General features: G+C 53.5%; 1 protein-coding gene across 1 annotated transcript in view; it reads right to left on the reverse strand.

Annotated features, from left to right (window-relative positions):
• Window positions 1-1,604: 1,604 nt before the first annotated feature.
• MYBL2 (MYB proto-oncogene like 2) overlaps window positions 1,605-23,527 on the reverse strand; it is a 30,353-nt gene continuing 8,430 nt past the window's right edge. Inside the window, exons 3-14 of the mRNA XM_081097743.1 lie at window positions 21,912-21,983; window positions 21,056-21,148; window positions 20,613-20,833; window positions 18,816-18,978; window positions 15,025-15,312; window positions 11,896-12,306; window positions 9,665-9,804; window positions 6,654-6,753; window positions 5,210-5,323; window positions 3,850-3,954; window positions 2,521-2,694; window positions 1,605-2,095 (exon numbers count right to left, since the gene is read on the reverse strand). Of these exons, the coding sequence (XP_080953869.1) occupies window positions 1,967-2,095; window positions 2,521-2,694; window positions 3,850-3,954; window positions 5,210-5,323; window positions 6,654-6,753; window positions 9,665-9,804; window positions 11,896-12,306; window positions 15,025-15,312; window positions 18,816-18,978; window positions 20,613-20,833; window positions 21,056-21,148; window positions 21,912-21,983 (2,010 nt within the window). The 3' untranslated portion in view covers window positions 1,605-1,966. The remainder of the gene's footprint in view (window positions 2,096-2,520; window positions 2,695-3,849; window positions 3,955-5,209; window positions 5,324-6,653; window positions 6,754-9,664; window positions 9,805-11,895; window positions 12,307-15,024; window positions 15,313-18,815; window positions 18,979-20,612; window positions 20,834-21,055; window positions 21,149-21,911; window positions 21,984-23,527) is intronic.

A 23,527-nucleotide genomic window follows, 5' to 3' on the forward strand; every position in this document is an offset into this window, starting at 1 on the left:
AGGGGAAAGGGGAGACCACAAGAGAGGAATGTCTGTTCCACATCCCTGAGCTGGATCTCAGCCACCTGTTCCCTCCTCAGTCCTCATTCCTAGCCTCTACTGGGCCTGACTCCAGAAAACATCTGCCGGTGGACACACTCTTACAGAGACCATCATAGAAACACTTGTTAACAGGGACAGTGACCACAGCAAGCGAGTGCTGGGCTGGGTGCCAGAGACTGAATGACAAAGGAGAGCTGGCAAGTGGACTGGGTGAAGGCAGCCCCACCAGCCGTGGGCGGCAGGCAAGCTTTCCAAGTTTACCCAGGGTTCCTGGCAGAGGGAGCCTAGCAGAAAAGCCGTGTCCTAGGACAGCGGGACTCTGGCATGGCAGAGGGAGGAGAGGGGAGCTACACTGGGGCCAGGTAACCTTGCAGATAATATTTTTAGATGTCCTGGCCACAACACGAAGGGGCAAGTTTTTATTGCCAATATTCAGATGTGAAGCAACCCTTGCTCTGAGAGGTGGCTGTTACAGTTGGATCGCCGATACACCAAAAGGCTGAGGGTTCGATTCCCAGTCAGAGCACATACCAAGGTTATGGGTTCAATCCTGGGTCAGGGAACACACAAGAATCAGCCAATGAAGGCACCAATAAGTAGAAACAACAAATCAATGTTTTTCATACCAATAAAAATTTAAAACACAAACAGGCAAAACCAATCTGTGGTGTTGGAAGTTGGGATCATGGCTAACCTGGACAGGGTGTAGAAGGGCCCTCTGGGGGGCTGGTCACATTCTATTTCTTGGTCTGGGTTCTGGTAACATGTGTCCACTTTGTGGGCATTCATCCAGCTGTTGTTCACTTGGGATGTTATACTTTCATGGAAAGCCGTTAGAAACTGACCCTACACCTGAAGCTTATTCTACGGCACTGCACTGCTTCCCTGGCTGGAAACTACCAAACAGATGATTCCAGTGCGGCCTTCAAGTCCAGGGCTGGGTTCAAGTCCTGACTTGGTCACTTAATAACTTCCACTCAGAGCTCCCAGCGGAAGCATTGACACTAATCCTTTGTAGGGTTTACTGTGTATAAGGAACGAGAAAGCTTTTGTGATAACATCCAAAGGGTCCTTATTTTCTGAGCCCCAAGTATGTTCTCACCAATCCCTTCAACAACTCTGAAAGGTTAATGATTCTCCCCATTTCACAGCCGAGGACTCCCAGGCTCACAGCAGGAGAGACACACTAGAGGTGACCAAGCAGGTTCACAGCTGTGTGATCCAAAGGCAGAGCTGTATCCACAGCTGCCAGGAGAGCCAGAGAGAGTTGCCAGGTGTCCTGGGGAACAATCCAGACAGAGGCATAGTCACAATGCCTCTGGATTCCAGAATCTTTCATCCCACTTATCCCAGCAATGGAGCTGGCTGCTGAGAAAGGGTCACTTCTCCCATCCCAGGAGGTATTCAAAGGTCAGACAACTGCTTAACGAGGATGCTGAAGAGGGAGCCTAAAATCAGATAAAAGCACCTTCCAAGGCCTTTAAGAAGTAGCTATGGCCCACTTTACCTACGGCTGCAAACACACCAACGACCACAAGGTGGTGAAAGAGTAGCACCATGATTGCAAGGGAAAAGGCAATTTTATTCTTTCAAGAACACACACCAACAGGGTGAGAAGAAACACACAAGCTATGCCTGGTCCTAAGCAGGGGTCTGAGATGAGGCCAGGCCTAACCAGAGCATGGGGCTCCCTGCGGCCCTGGGAAGAGGACTTCGTTCTGTTAGCACCAGATACTGCTGCAGGCATAGCTGCACGCAGACAGGACAGTGGCGGCCCTGCGTCTCCACCTGAGGGATCTGGGGCGGGGCTGGCAGCAGAAGGCTCCCTGCAGGTGGTCACCTGAGTGTGGTTCTCAAAGTCACAGACCAGCCTGACCCACAGCCCCCTGTAAACATGAGAGTGGGCTCGTGACTGCCAAGCCCCTCAGGACAAGATGAGGGTCCGAGACGTGTGGCTGGGCTTCAAGCGGCCCAGGAGCTGCCGGGCTTTCTCCTGCATGAAGAGCTGGTCCCTGGTCCCCCCGCAGGCCACCATCTTCCAGGCACTGGTCATCTGGGAGGAGGCAAGAAGGTTACCATCCAGGCAGGGGCAGCGCACTCCCAGGGAATCCTAGTGGAAGTGAGCCTGGTGGGAGGGGTAGGCAGGTGGGGAGGAGGGATTCACACGTGCAGATGTTTACACACGGGAGCAACCAGGGCAGCCTCTGTCCTCAAGGACAGCCAGGTGCTAAGCAACTAAATACAGACAAGTGAGACCCCTGCTGTGAAAAAGGGACTTGTGTATGTGTATGTGTGTGTGTAGGGGGCGGGGGGTTGCCAGCATGAGGGCTCTCTGAGGGAGTGGCATCGGGACTGAGAGTTGAACCCTAAGTTGATCAGGAATCCAGGCAGAAGCAACAGCCTGTGCAAAGGCCCTGTGGTGAGAGGGCAGCAGAGCAAGCCCCCCAGGGTGGTGCCACACTTGCGAACAGCACTCACAGGAGCAGGAGCAGGGGCAGAAGCAGGTGCTGGTGCTGGCAGGTGGCTTCTGGGCTTCTGGGCCGCCGCCAGCTTCTCAGGCTTAGCCTGCAGGAAGCCCTGGTTGAGCAGGCTGTTGTCTCCTCTGATGCCTGGCAGAATAAGGCTGGAGGAGCCTGATGGCACATGTGCCGGCTGAAATCAAAACCAAGTGAAAGACACTATTTTGCCACATGTTCAAAAAATACCCACGGTCACATCCCCCAGTGCCCCATCCTCCGGGCTGTGGCGACCTGAGGCGCGACGTCAGCCTCTGAGCCTGTTTTCTCTCCCAGGTGGGAGGCCACGTAAAGGTTAAGGCGCTATTTGGAAAGTGCCTGTTTTGGAGCCCAGCACCCAGGGCATGCTCAATAATGCTGGGTCCTTTTCCAGGAAGCTGGCTCCTCCCCGCCAGCATCAGGTGGAGAGGGGGGTGCTCTGGTCTCTCCCGGGTCCCTGGCCAGTCGGAGCGATGCCAAGTCTACCAGCACCCACGAGGAGCTGCACCAAGCACCCAGGTCTGTCCCATCTCCCCACTCAGCTTGGCCTTGACCCTCCTCAGTCTGATGGGCTCAGGGTTCTTGTCACAGGCAGGGCCTGAGGATCGGGGCCTTGAGAGATCTCAGAGAGCAAGTGCTGGGCCGGAACTCAACCCGGGTCCACCGCTCCAGGTCCTGTGCTCTTAACCACTTACCAAACGGCTTTTCTTCCTGGTAATTATTTTATGTGCCCTACACGATGCCAGTTGCAGGTCTGGCTAGAGGGGACCAAGTCCACACAGAGGTTTCTCTGCAAGGACTGTGGGTACCTGCAAGATCTGCTCTGGAGATCCGTTCCATCGTGATCCCCACGCCCCTCACTGCCTCCCACTGGTGTCTGGGTAAGGCAGCTCGCCCCATCCCCAGCTTCAAGAGATCAGCACTGGGGCATAGTTTCTGAGGACCTCGTCTGTGTGTAGGCAGCAGCCCCTTCCCGAGGTCAGCCTGGGAGCTGGAGAGCACCCAGCGCAGGCTGAGCACCCACCACCTGGCTGTGCCTCAGGCCTGTCCTTGACTCTCCGGGGTCACCCCCATGAGTAGGGTCCCAGGAAGGTGCTGGGGGCCCAGACCCATGGTTTTCACAAGGATCCTAGCAAACCCCTGTAAATAATAAAACTTTCTGCTGAGTGGCACACAGAAGTCACTTCCAAGAACCCCCAGACCACTCCACCTGCAGGGTCCGCCCACCGCTTCAGGGTCCCAGAGGCAGAGGCCTCCAGGGAGAGCCATCCTCCCGGCTCCCAAGTGAGGACAGCGTCTCTCGGCCCCTCACCAAGGACAGAGTCTTGGGCAGCGAGGACATCATCAGCTTCCCGTCCTCGTCCACGATGTCAAGAGCCAGGGACTTGCGGACTTTCTTGATGGGGCTCCGCCGCAGCTGGGGGGGAGGGGGGGAAGGAGGCAGTCAGGGCTGGGCTGGGTCTCCCGGGGGGGGGACACACAACAGTGGCCCCACTGAAGACTCCACGCCCAGGGCAGACTTTCCTGCCAGATGCTACAATGGGAGCCAGGACACAAACACCAACCGCCACCCAGACACCCACTCCTCACCCCTGAATGAACCCAGCACAGACTCCCCGTCTCTAACAGTCCCACCCCCACCCCAAACAGGCCCCAAAAAATAATCATCCAAGTTCCACTAAAACCACCATCCACGGGCAGTAGCAAGGAGACATAAACCCACTGTTGGCCCTCTCCAACACCTGTGACAGGGATGCCACAGCCCCACCCTTGTACCTCCCATCAAGTCGGGGGTCGGGGTTGGGGGGGCGGTGAGGCTCTAATACCAGAGAGAGGCCCTGGGACTAACAGCACCCCAACCCCGCAGTGTGCCCCAAGCAGGTGCAGTCCTGGCTCAGAACCACCATGCAACACGGAGGAGAGGCCCAGGAAGGCCTGGGGTGAAGTTCTCTCTACCTACAATACCCCGTGGCCCCAGCCAGGGGGTCCCCCCAGCCTGCCTGCCCACCTTCCCCCACTCGCTCCCATAACCTCCACCTGCCACCCTGACAGGTTCCCATCTTCCTGCCTCTCCTCAGAGGGGAGCCTCCAGGGGAAAGGACCACAATGACCCCCCGCTATCAGGAAACCACAGGAAGGGCAGCCGGGGAGAGGCTGGCCTGGGAGAACGCCTGCCCTGGCCTCTGCTTCCAGGAGTCCCTGACCAGGGTGGCTGCCAGCTCTCCGCCTCCCCTGAACTGACCCTGCTGTGGCCCAGGCGCTGCCGGCTCCATCTGAAGGGTTTCCCTTGGAAAACTCCCTCTATGTCCCTCTCTGCCGTGTGTACCAAGTCACCAGTGTGTCTGCCCACTGAACTCCAAGAGGGAGCAACCACGCCCGGGTCTGCACTGCTCTACCCACTGCACGCAGCCTGGACCCACTGCACGCAGCCTGGACCCACTGCACGCAGCCTGGACCCACTGCACAAGGGACACGGTGCTGAACAGCTAAGCGACAGCTCAAAGAGGAAGAGGAGGCCTCCCCTTGGCCAGTCTCAGAGATAACCGTTTGGGGAGCGAGGTCTGGGGCAGCTCCACTTCCCGACGTCTCACGTTCACCAATGGTCCCGCCGTGCTCCCAGCCACCTTCCATCTCCCTCGGCTGCGGCCACGCTGCCCGCCTCGCCGACTCACCCCAGCCGTCCTCTTCTGCTTCTCCGGCCGCACCTGGTCCTCGACGGTGAGCTCGATGCCGGCCTCGGAGCGCAGCACCTCCTTCAAGTCCTCCTCCAGGTGCGGGGTCTGGGGCTGGGCAGAGGGGCCACGTGAGGCTCCCAGGCTGTCGGGCCCGGGGCAGAGCCACGCTCCGGCTGTCCAGGGCAGGGCAGGGCAGAGGTCCAAGTGCTGGGGCACTGGCCTCACGCACACACCATTCACTGCCCTGCCCTGGACAAGCAGACACTGACCTCAACGTACTGAGGGCCACCGTGGGCCAGGAACGCCCCCAGCCGAGTCACCACAGCAGCCCTCACCCAGCTGTCATCTCCCACAGGGTAGAAATGGAGGCTCAGAGAGCGAGCCTGGCCCAGGGTCACACTGCTATGGAATCAGAACCTGGACACACTCAAAGCCCAAACTCCCTGACCCCTGTGTTCCACACGAATGCGGATGCTAGTTTCCACTCCCCTTTCTCAAGCCTGGGGGCTCCAGGCAACCTCTCCAGCCTCAGGCAGCAGAGACCAGAGAAAGGAGAGCCGCCAGGCAGAGGGAGGGGAGGGTGCACTGACACTTCAGAAGTCACCCGGAGCCCCTGCACTGTCCTCCTATTGCCCAGGTCAGATTGGCAGATTGGCCCTCCCAAGCCCGTCTGGAGAGCACACAGATACAGGAGCCAAATCCCCTGGGACAGAAGAGGGCAGAGCTCACTGTGCCTGGCCTGGGCCCGTTTAACTCCAATCAGCTGCACACAAGACGGGCCACCACAGGCCCCACGGCCAGGCCTTCACGAGGACCCTGCGCATGAGGGGAGAGGAAGCCAGGGGGCTGCTGCAGACTGTTCACAGGCCAGTGCTTCTCTCCAACCAGCCTCTCACCGTCCACTGAAACACTGCCTGCCTCAGAGCCCAAGGTGCCAGCTGTCTCGTCATTGGAAAAGCATGGCCATGTGATGACTGGGAGGGGCAGGAGGAGCTGGCAGTGGGTCCTCACTGGCCACCTCCAGCCCACCCAGGAGCAGCTTTCCCAGGTTTTGTAAAGAACCAGCAGTTAGGCAAAAGGCTTTGGTTAGACGAGGAATAATTTGCCTCTTCCGCAAATTAGTCCTAACATCTGAGCAAGCCCTCTGTCCCAGCACCTTCCCATTTCCTTCCAGCCCGTACAATGTGCTGGAAGTATTTAGTTATTTATGAATTCATGTGTTCAGTGTCCTCCCCACACCATCCCACACTCAGCCTCACCAGGAAAGGTCTGAGGAACTGATGAGTAACCCAGCCTCAGTTTCCCCGATTGTAAAATTAGGATAGCTGCAACTTCCCAGGGCTGCTGGAAGAACCCAATGAGACCTGAGAGGGCTCTGTGAACTGCAAATGGCTGGACGAACCCAGGAGACCACACGCCCAGACCTGCCCACGCCACATACCAGGGGCTTTAGTGGTCCGTACTTCTCCAGAGCGTTCTTGAACGGGGTCGGTGTGTGGGGAGCGTTGTCCATGGAGTACTTCTGATCTGGGGTTACAAACCTGCCAGGGCCAGGACGGAGGCTTAGTGACAGGTTGGGGACAGTCACCAGACGCTCTCCCAGCCCCCCTCCACCTGGACCTCTGGCCTTGGCAACAGGGAGGAAACCCGCACACAGGCTCTTGTCCTCTGGCACTGGCCCACCCCCTCCCAACCCGAGAGGGTCTTAATCAGGGACTGAGAGCAAGGAGCCATCCCCGGGGACAGGAAAGAGGCTAAGAGGGTCCCGGAGACCCAGGGGGTAAAAGACTGGCTGAGGATGCTGCCTGGTCATCCGTCTACAACGAGGACTTCCCATAAAACACAGAGGCCGTGGCCAGCAAGGGAGGGGCGGGGAAGGAGGGAACCGGGAGGCCGTGTGCCTCCCCCGCCTCTCGGAGATCCAGCGGCAACAGCACCGTTAGGGCAAGGCCGGGCAGACACCAGGCGTGAGATGGTGAGGCCAACGCACATGCTGAACTGACCGTCTTCCCCAGTCTCCTCAGAATGACCACAGTGGGGACAGACACGTGGAGGGAAAGCTTTAGCAGAGAGAAACCTAGGCAGGGTCGGTCCGCAGGCAGAAACACTAGGACGCTTCTAGCAATGTGTGATTTCTGCCTGCGATGGAGAAGCCTGCTGGGGAAGGGACAGAAGAGGTGCCCACGGCCAGGCCGCCGGTTGTGGGCAAACCTCGGCGGACAGCACGTGCCAGGCTCCACCTGCAGGAGGCCTGTGCGACCTCAGTCAACAGGAGGCATCACCACAGCCGACTCCCACAGCCTCCCTGGGGCAGGTCCAAGGATGTGAGAAACACCCCAGATTGTGGAGAACTCGGGGGCAGTGGCCAATCCGAGACACGGTGCCTAGGGCTGCCGCTCCAGCCACTTCCCTGGGCCTGCCAGCCATTCCACAGGGAGGTAAAAGCTAGAAGAATACAAACCATTCTTTTCTTCCTTCCTTGGGACTGCGAGATTGGACAGGGATCACCCAGTCAATCGGTTCCCATATCCTTGTTACATCCCACCCCAGAGACGCACAGAGCCCTCTGTAAGGATGCGCGGGCAGATCAGCGCTGGTCAAAAGGAAAGACCTCACGGTTCAGAGGCATGAATGAATCTGAGACATGGCCCAACATCTATGTGAGACACGGAACTTTTACAACAAACATGAGAATTCTAGAACCTCCTGAAGTCACCGTGTCAGCAAGAACTGACAGGAGAAGCTGTTAGAGCACGGAGGGAGGCTGACGGAAAAGGAAGCACATAAGATGGCTTAGAAACGGAAGAAACGCAATTCTGGAAGCCAGAAGACGCAGCCGGCGGGAAAGAGCAGAAAACGGGGGGGGGGGGGGGGGGGGGGGGCTGTCACCCAGAATTCTATACCCGGCAAAAACAGCTTCCAAAAACTAAGGCAACTTTTCAGCTACACACAAGCTGAAGAATTCATCACCAGCAGGCTCCCTCTACAGAACACTCAAGGACGGCCTCCAGACAGAAGGAAGCTACCACCAGGTGGAACTAAGGACCTAAGAGGAATGAAAAGCACAGGCGATCTTCGTGTTGAGGAAAGTAGCAAAGTTGGAGCAGCAGAAGGAACACAGATGAGAAGGAAAAGGAGAAAGACAAGTGTCACTTCCTTCTGAGGCTGCAGCGTACCTGCTGAAGGGCTCAGATTTAACAAGATTAAAATTAAATTTGGTTGATGATGGTTCTGAACAAGTACAGCTCTTTTATAGGAGTGTGACCATTGTGAACACTGGGACCCTGGAGTTTTATCAATGATAAGGAAAATCTCAGTGCCCTGCCAGTGTGGTTTAGTGGTTGAGCACCAGACCATGAACCAAGAGGTCACCAGATTGCAGGCTTGCTCTCCGGTTGGGGGCGTGCAGGTTGCCATCGATAATGTTCCTCTCTCATCCCTGTTTCTGTTCCTCTCTCATCCCTGTTTCTGTCCCTCTCTCCTTCCTCTCTCTAAAAATCAAAAACATTAAAAAAGAGAGAGAGAAAATCTTTGCAAAAGTTTGTATTTTATGTAGCAAAAAAGCGAATCTTGGGACTGAGTTGCTAATAGATATTGGTGGAAGCATTTACACCAGGCAGCTTGAAGAGTCTCCAATGGACCCTGCCAGCGAGAAATTTCCACTATGAAAAGTAGAGGAAAATGGTTTACCACAAGAATGGTGTGACACTATACCACCAAGACAGTGTTATTTAACATGGATTTCATGAAATGAATGAAGACAACAGCTTTCTGATCTAACACGAATGGACAGCAGGTTTGACTTTCCAAAAACTTTTTGTTAAGTTAAAGTAATTCCATTTTTGACATTTGCAATGAAAGACCAAATGTTACCAGAGATGAGTTTGAATTCACCGTGTCATATTGAATTTCCTTCTGTTTGATTTGTAGGAATATGACCTTGTGGAATGTTAACTGTAATACAATTTCTAACACTTAAAAAAAAAAGAATCATGAATACACAAGGAGGCCTACAACCTGTCCGGGCGTGGCAGGTGGATGCAGCCTTCGCTTCTGACTGAGCGAGACAGAACTGGGGGCACTTTCGTCCTCCGCGTAAGGCTACTCAACAGTGGATTTGTGCTTGAAACGCATAAAGATAGAGAGATTAAGTTTCTCATAGCAATTTGGACCCTCTCCGTTTTCGAGATTAGAAAACCACGAGATTAAAATATAAGAAGAATCAGAACAATGACAACGCACGACTATCCCGACAAAGACGAAGAGACGAAGAGACGAAGAGGCGTGGTGGCCAGGAGGCTGCCTTCCGATAACCGATTCTCAGGTGTTTCTCCAAGGATGCCCTTTCCTGACCAGTGATCCTGGCCCCGGCCCTGCTGGGGGAGGGACCGGTCCTACACTCGTGGGCCAGCGGGGGGGGGGGGGGGGGGTGGCGGGGGGCACAGCACTCACGCAGTGTGTTTCTGGTGCAGGGGCGTCTTGTCCCGGTGCAGGGGCGTGGTGACCACCACCTTCTGGCTGCACACGGGGGTGGATGTCAGCGAGGGGCTCTCCAGCTCCAGTGTGTCCTGCTTGTTCCAGAAGTTCAGAAACTGCCAGGGAAGACAAAGGAAACAAGACAAAGGGGTGACCTGCAGGTGGGGTGAGACCCTCTCTTCCTCCCACCACGTCTGCTCTGACAGAGGTCCCTCCTGATATGGGAGACTCCCCTCCTGCCAGGCACCAGAGAAAAAGGCCGAGACAGATCAGCAGGCGCCCACCCAGTGGGCTCATGTATCACTGGGCTGGTCATGGCCCGTCCCCTTTGGCCAGGCTGCTGACGGTGCACTTAGGACAAAGAACACGGACGGTGTGGGAACAGCTCTTACAGGACCTGTAATGGACAGGGGACGACCACGGCGGGCGGCAGTGGCTGATGGCGGCATTAAAGAGCACCTTCTCCCGCCAAAGCTACACACTTTACACCAAGAACGTCGTGTTCTCAGACCCTCTGGGGTGTAGGTACTGTTGTGAACGCCTTTTTAAATAAGAAAAATGAGGTTTGGAGGGAATTAGATTCTTGTGACTTCTCCAGGCAGGACTCAAATCCAGACCGGAGGCAAGTCTGAAGCATTCCCTTCTCCCTGTCTCTGCCCTTGGTAGTTAGGTCCATCTGCAGGCCTCAGGTCCACTGCCCTGTGTGGGGTCCCCGAAGCAAGGCGGCCACCTCATCCCGTCATCCTGGGCTGCGGCCTGGGCAGCTCAAGGCTCTGCTGTCTTCCTCCTCCAGCCTGTAGTTCTCACTTGGGGTCCAATATGGGCTAAATTGTGCTCTCCCCAAATTTATACGTTGAAGTCACATACTGTGACTGTATTTGGAGGCACAGCCTTTAAAGAGATAATTAAGGTAACGTGAGGCCATGTGGGTGGGCCCTAATCCAATAAGACTGGTGCCCTTGGACGATTATAAGAAGTAAGAGATTATGAGAAGATAGAGATTATGATCCACACCTACACAGAGGGAAGACCATGTGAAGACACAGGGAGAAGTCAGCTATCTGCAAGCCAAAGTGAGAGGCCTCAGAAGGAACCAACCCTGCCCATTCCTTCCAGAACTGAGAAAATAAGCTTCTGCTAAGCAACCGTGTGTGGTACTTTGTTACGGCAGCTCTAGCAGAGGAACACCAGCCTCTCTTGGGAAAACAAGCATCCCCAACAATGGGCCTGGCCTCCGCCCCTCTACTGCAGATGATGGTGCAGCCTCTGGAAACAGGCCACCTCTGGCCTTGCTCTCTCACATCCTCACGGGAGGGAGGGAGCCTCCATTCACCCTGCTCCTGTCCAGGACATGGGAGCTCTAAGACCTGCGCCTCTCCCCCACCCCTCCGGTGCACCCTCGCAAAGCCCTGCTGCCCCATCCCCGCAGTCCCCAGGGCAGTACATACCCTTAGTTACACCCAAGGCCCTCCAAGGCTCCTGCCCCCATGCTACCCCCCACCAATCCCTCCTGGCTCTGACTTCACTCACTCGCCCTCCCCATCTCTGCACCTTCGTTCAGGCACCATTCTCCAGAAAGCCTGCCCCCGTGCGTCCCTCAACCTCTAGGAAAGACAGGGCCCTCGGGAGCAGTACTCAGATCACAGTAAACTCTCAACTGCTATCGTCAGAGCTCTTCCCACACTACATTCTGCACCAGCTCATTCCTCACAAGCCTGTCCCCAATACTAGTGAGGGGCTGGCCTTCCCACCTGTGCTCCCCAGTGACAAAGAAGCCGATGTGAAATAGTTGCTCAATAAACTGATTCTTTTACCAAATACTGAGCCCCTTCCCTTCTCTGCGCAGTTATCACCCACTATCCTCAGCGCAGTTATCACCCACTATCCTCAGCTCAAGCAATTCCTCCTCATGGAAGCCTTCCTAGATGACCTCCCCCCCAGCCCCCAGACGAGATGCAGCAAAAGCCTTTTCCGTTATTCCATTTACCATGTTTACTTGGGCCTTTTTTATTATTATTAATTGGTCCTCCTGCCAGAATGTAAGCTTCATGAGGGAAAGCCAGGCCTGTGTCTGCTCACCCTTCATCGCCAGCCCTCCCACACGGCAGACAACCCATGAGTACATGTGCCTGCGTGCAAGGCCCTGCACTGGGAACTGGGAGTCTGTAAACAAAACCCAGTGAGCAGTTGGGGTGGGGTCCACACACCTGGGAGGGCGAGAAGGGCAAGGTCTTGACGGGAGTGCTCTTGGGGGTGAGGCTGTTACAGGAGTCCAGGAAGGACAGACTGGCGCTGTTTTCTGTGACAGGAGACAGGGCGACACGCCTCTTCTTCTGCCGCTTGAGCATGGAAGGCGGGGTGCCAATGCCCAAGCCCCCCACTTCAGTGCTGGGGGAAATGGGGATCAGCTCGCCCCGGCTGCCCCGGCTCAAGTCTGAGATGGTATGGCCGTCCAGGCGGTACTCGGTCACGCTGGGCCCCGGGGCAACAGACTGGCGAGGCGAAGGGGCCGGCCACTGCGACAGCTGTGGCTGCTCTGGGCTGCTGTGGACGCTGCCCTCTGGGGACGGCTCTTCGGGGAGGTCAAACTTACTCAGGTCACACCAACCGTCGGGGTCCTGCCCAGAGAGGAGAGGTTAGTAATCACTGCAATTTGCCTGCTTTTCTTCCAGCAGATACGAGGACTTACTCACTGAAGGAAAATACACGCGTGCCAAGTATGATCCCACAGCCCAGGAACAATCATCATTAACAATTTCTCCCATTTCCCCGAAGAAATATAAATCTTCTACACCTGCATATCTATGTTTGTGAATAATACTGAAGGTATGTTGTGCATAGGCTGCTGGCTGTTATTTAAAAAATGTTCCAGGCACTATTTAAAATATAAAAAACACAAAGAAAAATACAAAGAAACCCAAATATCCATCAATAAGCTAAAGAAATAAAACCTTATCACTGAGACCCCATGTTCACCTGCCCACTCAACATCCTCTGCCTTCAGGTGGGAAACCACTACTGGAATTTAGAATTTACTGTTATCATGCATTTCTAGTATTTTGCATGTTTTTAACGTTAGTATAAATCACTTCTATATCCTGCTTTTTGTTCCATTTAAAATGTCTGTAAAGCAGAAATAATCATGCCTGATTCTATTACCTATGAGTTAAATGTTTACTATGAATAAATGGTGAAAAATTTCCAACTTTTATAATGACTTTTATGACTGCAAAATACTCCATCATATGACTACATCAGTTATTTAACTGTTTTATGAACATCTTGTTATAAATCTCCCCCCGCATGTTTAGGTTTTCCGTCAATATAGATCACTACGTGGGTAAGTCATGGGCGCGAGGCTGTGGCCACATTCCTGGGGGGGAGGCAGCTCCTGTGCTCCTCACGGTGCTCCCTCGCCCCTTCACAGAGGCTGTTTCCAATCCCACACTGAGGAGCCCAGGCCAAAAAGGATGCACCTGCCCACCAGTGTCTAAGAGCAATCAATCCCGAGAGGCACACCCAGATCTTGTCCAGACTAACGACTTGGACAGAAGCTTCCACTTTGGTCCTGGAGGGTCTGCCTTGCGTGAAGCTGGACACCAGTGATGACTTCTGGTCCCCGAGACTCGCGGGAAGGTGGGCAGTTCATTCCTAGTGCTGGAGGCCAGCGCAGGGCAGTCTGACTCTGGCCCACCTTCAGCACAAGCCCCACAGCTGGGGAGGCCCTAGAGTTGATGGCATCTAATAGAAGCACATCCTGCAAGGACTTCCTGCAGGGGAGCAAGTGAGGGCCGTTTTCCTACAAATGTAGCTCCTTCCTCGGCTGCTGGGCCTGAACTCCGAGCCCTGGCACTCACCTGCTGTGTGATGCCAGACAAGCCTCCTGACCTCTGACTTGGGATTCCCTTGCTGGTGATGAGCCCACCACCCACTTCCAGGGCTGTTAGAGGACGAACAGAGAACAGGTATGCAGGTAGCCAGTAACAAGGCTGGCACATAGTAGGCATTCAAATATTGGATATGGTAATTACTAAGCATTGCTCCTCCCATACACTGGGTGCTCCCCTCCCTCCTTCTCTGTGCCCAGTAACTGGAGGAAGATGCAGAACAGGCTGAGGATGGAGATGGCAACACAACGAAGTGCCAACAGTGCCGGGCACAACTCTCATCTCAACAGTCCCCTTAGGGCCCAGAAGGACGGGGCCTCACGTGGCAGCCTCGGAGCTGTGTGCTGCAGATTGAAGAACACTCAGGCCTGCTTCTCAAGATACTGTGAGAATTCCTTGGAGTGGAAGGGACACAACAGACAGACCCTGTAGCCGGGTGCAGTCCCAGCCACTGGGGCTAAAAGATGAGACTCCGAGTCAGAGGGTTTTAGAGATGGCTCCCTAGGGACGTGCCACCCAACCACCATTAAGCAAGACACAGCACAATGGTCAAGATCACCCAGCTGACTTGCTGTGTGACCCTGGGTACACAACTTGACCTCTCTGAGCCGCAGCCTCATCTACAAAACAGAGAAAGGACACACCTCACCGAATACTGGGTGGACTTCACATCAAGCTCAGAGGCTGGCATTTAACAGATGTTCAACAAATGTCACTATTTTTACCAAGGAGGGGAAAGGCCAAGTAGGAAGGTAAATATACCAAACTCCACTGCCCCTGGAGTTCAGTATCAGTGTTAAATTCCTGAGTTAGCTGTAACTGTACTGTGGTGATATAAGTGAATGCCTGTGCTCTTAGGAAACACATACTGAAATATTAATGGATAAAGAGGCACAAGGTATGTAACTGGCCAGGCCTCTTGCCCATCACCTCCTGAAACCATTCCACAACACAGGCCTGGCTGATGCAGGTGGGAGCTGGGGATGTCACACCAAGAGGTGCATCTCCCACTGCAGAGCTCTCTCCCAAGGAGCACAGTCCACAGCCAGCTCGGCCTTACGGCTGCAACACCTGAGTAATCAGAACCCACTCACTGCTCCCGCCCCACCAGTTCCCAGGTCCCTCTCCAGGGACTCCCAACCACCTGTGGTGCTGCAAACACCATGCTCAACTGTACTCTGTTATCGGCCCAAGCACCCTCCCCGTCATCATCCCTCAGAACTCAGAGCGCAGCCTCCCCTGGGGAACCCTCCCACCCCACCCTGTGCTGTACATCATGAGTCAGGAGACTCCTGAGGGCAGGGACCATATGGCAGCTCAACGTCCAGGCCCTGGCTGCAGGCTGGGCATTTAGCATCTGCCCAGTAAATGCTGTTGGGATAATGAGTGAACACAAGGATGCCCGCCCACGAGAGGACTCCCTGCTGGAAATGCTGTGACCAACATTACCGACTCGATCAAGTCCAGGGCTTCCGAGAAGCTGGACCCCTCGGCTGGAATCAGGAGGTTGGCAGCCTCCACCACCCACTTATACGGCAGGCTGATTTCTGGCGAGGAGCCCTCCTGGTCTTCACGCTTGGGGGTGTCGTCTAAGGGCTCTGGTGTGCACACTCGGTCCAGCTCTGCAGGGACAGCTTCCTGCTCCTCAGTCGGGGCTGCTGCTGAGGTCTCCTCCTCACTGCTGTCCTCCTCCTTCATGGCAGGGAGCGCTGGGGACCAGCTGGTCCCAAGACTTCCCTGTTGGACACAGGACACACCGTTAGTGGAGCTTCTGTTATGAGATAAAGATCATGCCATATTCCAGCTAAAAATCGCACAATCTGAATCGAATAAGGAACCCAAATTGAGAGTCTCTAAAATAAAATATCAACATCATGAAAGACTGCAGTTAAAAGTGGGCAAAAAGAGATAGGACAACTAAATGCAATGTCTAATCCTGGATCAGGAACAGGAAAAAATGGAATATGGACTATAGATTAGATCGAAGTAAAAAAAAAAAAAAAAAAAAGTCCTGAATCAGTGTTAAATTTCCTGAATTAGACGTTAACTGTGCTATGGTTATATAAGTGAATGCTTGGGTTCTGAGGAAACACACACTGAAATCTTAATGGATAGAGAGGCACAATGTATGTAACTGACCTTCAAATGTCTCAGATAAAAAATAAAAATGTGTGTAAGAAAGAACTGGCCAGTGTTAAAAAACTAAAAATGAACCCAGTACAGGTCATGTGAGAGTTCTTTGTACTATTCTTGCAACTTTTCTGTACGCTTAATATTATTTCAAAATGAAAGTTTGAAAAATTCGTGTAGAGAGCATTTGAGATCTTGCTACTTGGAAGATGTCATCAATTTGACTGAAATAAACTCATTAAAAAATGAAAAATGAGTGTATACTAATTTTGTGACAGGGAAAATAAAAATACAGGAAGATCCTTCATGGGAATAGCTCTTCTGGCAGAACCTTAGAAAGCTTCACACGTGACCCTGGCAGACAGACCCCAGTGCAGGAGTCTATGGGTAAGAGGCCACATTGAGAGCAATGAGCAAGGTCCCATGTTAAGGGGGCACAATGGAGTCAAGGAGAGAACGCAAGCTCCAGAGTCACAGAACTGTGCCACTTCCTAGCTGCTCTTGAGCAAAGTGGAAAGAGAAACCTGTAAGACAGTGAGATATCACATAGCCTCATTTTTAACTTATTACCTTTAATAATAAGGGAGAAATTTGTAATTGCGAACACTGACTAGTGGGGAAAACAGGAGGTGCTCCCATCTACACATTAACAGGAAAAACTATTCTGGTAAGTAATCTAGCAAAATGTATTAAGAGGTTTTTTTAAGTGCTTGCTTTTGGAGCACATATGCTAAAATTGGAATGATACAGAGCATGACCCCTATGCAGGGAAGACATGGAAATTCATGAAGCATTCCATATCTTATAAAGAAAAAAAAAATGTTTTTTTAAGAATATGACTATCCAGTTCTAAGACTTTCTCAAGAAACAACTGAGCAAACAAGCAGTGATTTAGCTACAAGACTGACCCTTAAAAGTTTTGTTTCTAATATCAAAAACATTAGATTTCACACAAAAGAAAAAACACACAAAAAAGCAGAACAATTTTTTTAAGTAAAATTTTTAAAACTGGATTTAACCTTAAATAACACACAGCCATTAAAACCATTCAAGTTTTGTTTCTAATGACAATAAACTGAATATAACCTTAATTTAATGAAATAACCAGCACAATAGAACCATTAAAATGCTAGATGGCTGAACCAACTCATTGACTAAGGCCCTGGGCTCATCAGGAGTTTCAGAGTCTGAGGGGAGGTCTGTCTACTCTGCTCTATCCTGAAAGACAACTTTGTTGTTTGCTAGTTGACGATGACAGGAAGACCAGAAAGCAGTGAAGTGTGTTACCAACACCCAGGGCTGTCAAATCTTCACACTTTGACGTTTGCTTGAAATCTTCATTTTTTAAGATTCGTGAGATCTATTTTTAAAATATCAACTAGGGGCCCGGTGCACGAAATTCGTGCACTGGGTGTGGGGCGGGGGGGGGTGGGGGGGGGAGTGTCCCTCAGCCCAGCCTGCCCCATCTCACATACTAGGAGCCCTCAGGCGTTGACCCCCATCACCCTCCGATCGCCTGATCGGTCCCTTGCCCAGGCCTGATGCCTCGGCCAGAGGTGTCAGGCTTGGACAGGGGACGCCCATCTCCCCCCGATCACTGGCTCTGGCCCCCGCCCAGGCCTGAGGCCTCTGGCCCAGGAATCATGCCTGGGCAGGGGACTCCCATCTCCCTCTGATCGCTTGCTCCACCCCCCGCCCAAGCCTGACACCTCTGACCCAGGCTTCAGGCCTGGGCAAGGGGACCATCATATCCCCCCAATCCCCGGCTCTGCCCCCCGCCCAGGCCTGATGCCTCGGCCAGAGGAGTTGACCCTCATCACCCTCCAGTCACCAATCACCGGATCGGCCCCTTGACCAGGCCTGAGGCCTCCGGCAGAGGTGTCAGGCCTGGGCAGGGGACCCCCAGCTCCCCGCGGTTGCAGGCTCCGCCCCTGCCCAGGCCTAACGCCTCTGGCCTAGGCGTCCGGCCCAGGCAGCAGGGACCTGCAGTGGCAGCGGGGGGCGCCGCGATCGTGGGCTTCGCTTTAGGCCCAGGCAAGGGACCCCTAGCTCCTGGGACTGCCAGCTTCGACAGTGCCCAGCTCCCATCGCTGGCTCCACCCCTACTTCCTGCTATCACTGGCCAGGGCGGCAAAGGCGCCTGATTCTCCGATCATGGCTGGGGGGCAGGGCAAAGGCGGCCCCAGGGCCGCCTTTGCCCTGCCCCCCAGCTCTTAGCTCCCCCCTGGGTTTCCAATCACTGTCAGTGGCAGGGGGCTTCTTCCTGCTTTCCCTTTCGTCTCCCTGCATTGTGCCTACATATGCAAATTAGCCGCCATCTTGTTGGCAGTTAACTGCCAATCTTAGTTGGCAGTTAACTGCCAATCTTAGTTGGCAGTTAATTTGCATATAGCCCTGATTAGCCAATGAAAAAGGTATCGCCGTATGCCAATTACCATTTTCCTCTTTTATTAGTGTAGATAAGAAGTTCGCTCTGGGGTGTGGGGTTTCACTTTTACAATTGCAATGTAATACTAAACGACTCCATTTATATGCCTTTCTAGGAAACCATATAAAATTAAAATTACAGAGACAGAAACAGATGAAGGGTGCCAGGAGCTAAGGTTGGAGAAGGGCTGAAGGGGCCCCAAGGAGCCTAGGGGCGATGGAAAGGTGCTGTGCCCTGACTGTGGTGGTGGATGACTGTATGTTTTTGTCATGACTCAGAACTGTATCCCTCAACACAAAGAATGTTTGCTACATGTGAATTATACTTCAATAAACCGGAATTTTTAAAATTGCAAACATGCTTTTAGTATGAAAAAGCCAGAAAGAGAAACAGGCAGGAAGGGAGGTGTTGATAAGGACAGAGAACTCAATTTTATGTCAGCATGCTCTGTCATGCTTCATCTGTGGGCAGACAAGTGCCAGGTATGTGCAGACGTGTGTGTGACAAGGAGAGGCACGCAGCCACACCGAGACCCTCAGCAGGAACTAATGAACGGCCCTGGGCAAGATGAAGAGGGCAGAGCAGGTGTTAAGTGACACGGTGATGGGTAACCCTGCAATCAATCCTACCAACCAACCTGGAGCCAGGCCCGTGGCTGGGCAGCCCCAGGCAGCTGTCTCACCTGGCCTTCCGAGGGGTGGCCACTCTGGGGGCTCTCCTTGTCCTCAAGCTCCAGCAGCAGGTACACGGGGGGCTTGCAGTCTTTGGACTCGCTCAGGAAGCCTCCTATGTCCACCTTCCTTTTGATGGTGGAATTCCAGTGATTCTTCACAGCATTGTCTGTCCTGCGGGGGCAAACGAGGGACCTTTGAACCCTGGGGCCTGTGTGCCACCAATCACATCACTGACCTCCCTGAGCTGAGCTCCCACTTCTGTACATGAGGGTTCAACCTGAGGAACTCGAAGGTGTCTTTTAGCTCTTAGATGAAGTCTCACATGTTTCTAGCACTTAACGATTCCCAGAGCATCTCCACTCACTCTGCTAAATCCTAGTACCCAGGAGTAGAGAAGTGATCACACACAGTAGGCACTTCTTTCTGAGGCTCCAAGCAGAGTGCTTTGCCCTTGGATTGTGAACAGAGAACAACAGCTTGGCTGAGCAACCAGGCTAAGAGGAGGGTCTCTACCTCTGGTCACTCCCGCTGCAGACCATCAGGAAACACACACACACAGCATGTACCACGTCAAGGCCAGACTTTGAGTCCCCATCTTGCTGGGCCCCTGCCCTATTCTTCTCCACCCCTCCTCTCACAGGCAAGAGCCCTTCCCTCCATAAACCCCCTGGACCTTTAACCTCTGCATCTCAGGTTCCTTCTAGGAAACCTGACCCAAACACCTCCCGGCCCTCCTGCCCACAATGATCAGATCTGGGTGCTCCAAGCTACCATGCTCGTCATTCTTTTGCTCCCATATATTTGTGGAGTGCCCATTACGTGGCAAACACTGCTCTCCAGGCACTGGGGACACACTGGCAAGGAAGACGGGCGGCTACATTCAGAGTCCACTCTAGTAGGAGAGACGGGCATCATGGTCTCATTACAACTGGGGTACAAGCTGCTCAAAAGACAGGTGGGAGCACTGTGGCCAGGTCATCAGGGAAGGACCACAGGCTGGAAGGACAGAAAGCGTCTCTGAGGAAATGACACTCCCACTGAAAACTGAAGGATGAGAACACACTGGGCCTAAGGCAGGGGGCACAGGGGCAGCCCAGAGAAGAGCTCGCTGTGTATAACAGAGAGGGACCAAGGCAGGGCTGGTGGCGTGAGCCGGGCCAACAGGCCACAGAGGCAAAGAGGTCGAGTGTTCGACCCCAGTGCGAGGAGAAGCTCCGAAAGGACAGCACGCTCGGGTTTGAGTTTGAAAACAGACCCATTTATACTTCAAGGGAAATACACCAGCTGGCATTCTATCCCCTCTACCTTTCAGGACCCCAGTGTCATGAGAAAAGAAGAATTAAAAATAAAGCAAAATAAGGTAAAAATGCACAAGGACAAAGAGAACAGGGTAGAAGACAATAGTGAACATCAGTTTTATGTTTCCAGAAACCGGAGAACACGTAGGGGAGCAATACGCCACTTAGGAGACTGGGAATTGATCTGGAGGAAGATTCTGGCAAGAATGGAGCCGAGTCTTCCCGATGCTCCTGGCGAACCCAAGAGGCTCCGGCTTGGAGGGACCAGGCCCGGGGAGGAGCAGGAGGAAACAGAGCAGTGGTTTGGACGTCCAGATGCCGGCCTTGACCCCACAGGAGGAGGGAGTTTATTCTCTAGAAAAAGGCCCGTCTGAAGGACTCCTGCGTCTCTGGGCAAAGTGAACAACTCCAGAGAAGACTGGAGGGATATCCACCCACACGGCTCTCCCCGACCTGGGAGCCTCACCCCGCCTGTCTCCACCATCCCCAAACCCCGACGTCGCTCACCTTCCCGGCAGCATCTTGGCGATCTCGGCCCAGCGGTTGCCCAGCACCTTGTGGGCCTCACAGATGATGCGGTCCTCCTCCTCGGTCCAGCAGGACTTCTTCACCTCGGGGTTGAGGTGGTTGTGCCAGCGCTCACGACACTGCTTTCCCAACCGGCCCTTCAGGTGCTTGGCAATCAGCGTCCACTGCTTCGTGCCGTACTTCTTCACCAGCTCGATGACCTTGGAAATAAGCCTGGTGAGGGCAGCAAACCTGCCCCCACTTCACACCAGCACCTTCTCTCCACGTGGGCCTCACCGCAGCCATGAGAGGTGCGAAAACTGACCAGGGGAGGACACACACCCAGCCTGTAGCCAGACGCAAGGGCAGCCTCGCACGCAGTCTCTTGACTCCCCGGGGTAAGTGAAGGCCCACTGTGTACAAGACACTGTCCCACTAGTTACCGTCTCGTCTTCCTCTTTGGTCCACGGCCCCTTGACAAGATCTGGATTCAAGACCCTCAGCCACCGGTACTGGCATTGCTGGTCAGTGCGATTCTGGGAGGACAGGAATCATGAGAATTGGGGAGGCAGCCCTGCATCATGCTTGATCACTGGGCTCGGGGGACTATAGTCTGGCCAGGCGGCTCAGATGGGTTTTGTCTTGTTCCTGGAACCACCATACGCATGGCCACATGGCAGAATACCCATGGTTTCTCTTTGCTGCAAAGGACCGGGATGGAACTGGGCAAACTAAGTACCCTATGGGAAGCCAGCGTGCTTGCCTCTGGGGCAGCGTTATTTCCCTGATCATGCTGTTTTAATCAGAGGGAGACGAGGAATGGGGCAGAGGAGGTCTGGTGACTTGGTCCCTGAGTGACCCAAGAAATAAGCCAGGCAGCAGCTCCAGCCATACACCTCTCCAAAGCAGACACCTGCAGTCCTGGGAGGGGGGTCTGGAGGACACCCCTTAAGGGAGCTCTCCCCACAAAGCCTGCTGGAAGTACCATTTCCCCTCAGCTTCAGTCTCGCTATTGAGAAGCTGAGCACCAACACCGGAAGAAATGCAAATATGCCACTGATTACGTGCCACCGGTCAGGGCCTAAAGACTACAGGCATGCTGAGGCTGCTGCGTGGTGATGCTGAATCAGGGTGCCTGGAATTCCAGTTTGGGAAGCAAGGGCCTGGGGGTGGGGTGGGGTTTGGGGAGGAGCTCCCTTTTCTTCTGCTCGGCAGCACCAGCACGTCTGTCCCAGGAACGCTGTCTGGTCACTCAGAACCTGGCCCTGGGGCAGGAGACCACAGAAGGGCTGCACTCACAGGAAAGTGGCTGGCCAGGAACTTCCAGTCTTGCTGTCCAAACTGCCTCACCAGGGTCCTCAACTGCTCATCCTGCCAACACCAGAGAGAGAGCTCAGCTCACATGGGTGCAGGAACAGCCTCATTCAGCCATTCAGCACGACCTGCTCTGAGCCAGGTGCTACAACTCACCTTGAGGGACTTACGGCCCAGAGGGAGACAGATGCCAATCCGTCACCCACAGACAAAAGTAAAGCCACGATGCTGGGGGCATGGAGAGGTGTGTGGCAACTGCCTATTCAGGGAGGAAAAAGGAAAGGCCCATTCCAAGAAGTCTAGTGTAGCTGGAATGCAGGGAACACAAGAGAGAGCGATGCAAGGGGGACGGCCCTTGGAGGGGACGGCCGGGCCCAGACCACGGGATTGATTCGGGGCTCTGCGTTGTTACGCAAAGCCCCTGACGCATTTGAGCACTGGGTGGGCCCAGTCCAACATGCTTGTTGTGAGGGTCACTTGGGTAGCTGCAGGGAAAGGGACTGCGAGAGGACAGGAAGGACAAAAGGAGGCCATTCCAGGCACTCAGGCCAGAGATGATAGTGACACAGCTCTGAAGATGGGGAGACATGGGCAGAACACACAGCAGTCAGAAGGCAAAACAGTGTCTGTCACAAATATTCTCCTGAAAATGAACTACTGATTCACACAACACAGAATCTCAATATCATCATGACAACGAAGCAAGACATAGCCCTGGCTGGGGTGCCCAGTGGTTTGGAGCATCCTCCGGTACACCAAAAGGTTGTGGGTTTGGATTCCCAGTCAGGCCACATACCTGGGTTTCAGGTTCGATCCCCTGTCAGGGTGAGTATGGAAGGCAATCAATGAATGTTTCTCTCTCTCTCTCTCTCTCTCACTCATCAATGTTTCTGTTTCTCTCCCTCTCCCTTCCTCTCTCTCTAAAATCAGTAAGTGTAGATTCAAGTTAGGATTAAAAAAAGGGAAAAAAAATAAAGCCAGCCATAAGAATAAGCACTGTATGGCTCCATGCATATGAAATTCTAGAAACTATAAACTAAACCTCAGGAACAAAAAGGCAGTCAGTGGCTGTCCGAGGTCAGGGGTGGAGGGAGGCAGGATGGGCAGCCAAGGGCTTGAGCATGGAACTCTTGGGAGTAATGAAAATGTCCTATAAGGTGAAGGTGATGAAAGATGCACGTAATACTTCGGTAGAAACTCATCGAATTATTCTCTAAGTCACTGTAGTGGGTTGTACATAAAGTATTCCTCAAATTGATTTTTTTTAAAAATAATGTAGTAAGGCCTTTCCATTCTTTTTTTTAAAATATGTTTTTATTGATTTCAGAGAGAGGAAGGGAGAGGGAGAGAGAAACATCAATAATGAGAGAGAATCATCATCGGCTGCCTCCTGCACATCCCCCACTGGAGACGGAGCCCGCAACCAAGGCATGTGCCCTGACCAGGCATCCAATTGGTGACCTCTTGGTTCATGGGCCGACGTTCAACCACTGAGCCACACAGGCTGGGCTCAAATTGATTTTTAAGTTTAATATTTATATATAAAGTAAACGATTCAGTGGGTGGAGCCAGGGCTCCTTTCAACCCCAATCCCCTTTTCT

This window comes from Myotis nattereri (genome assembly GCF_964212035.1).
Source record: "Myotis nattereri genome assembly, chromosome: 8".
NCBI lineage: Eukaryota > Metazoa > Chordata > Mammalia > Chiroptera > Vespertilionidae > Myotis > Myotis nattereri.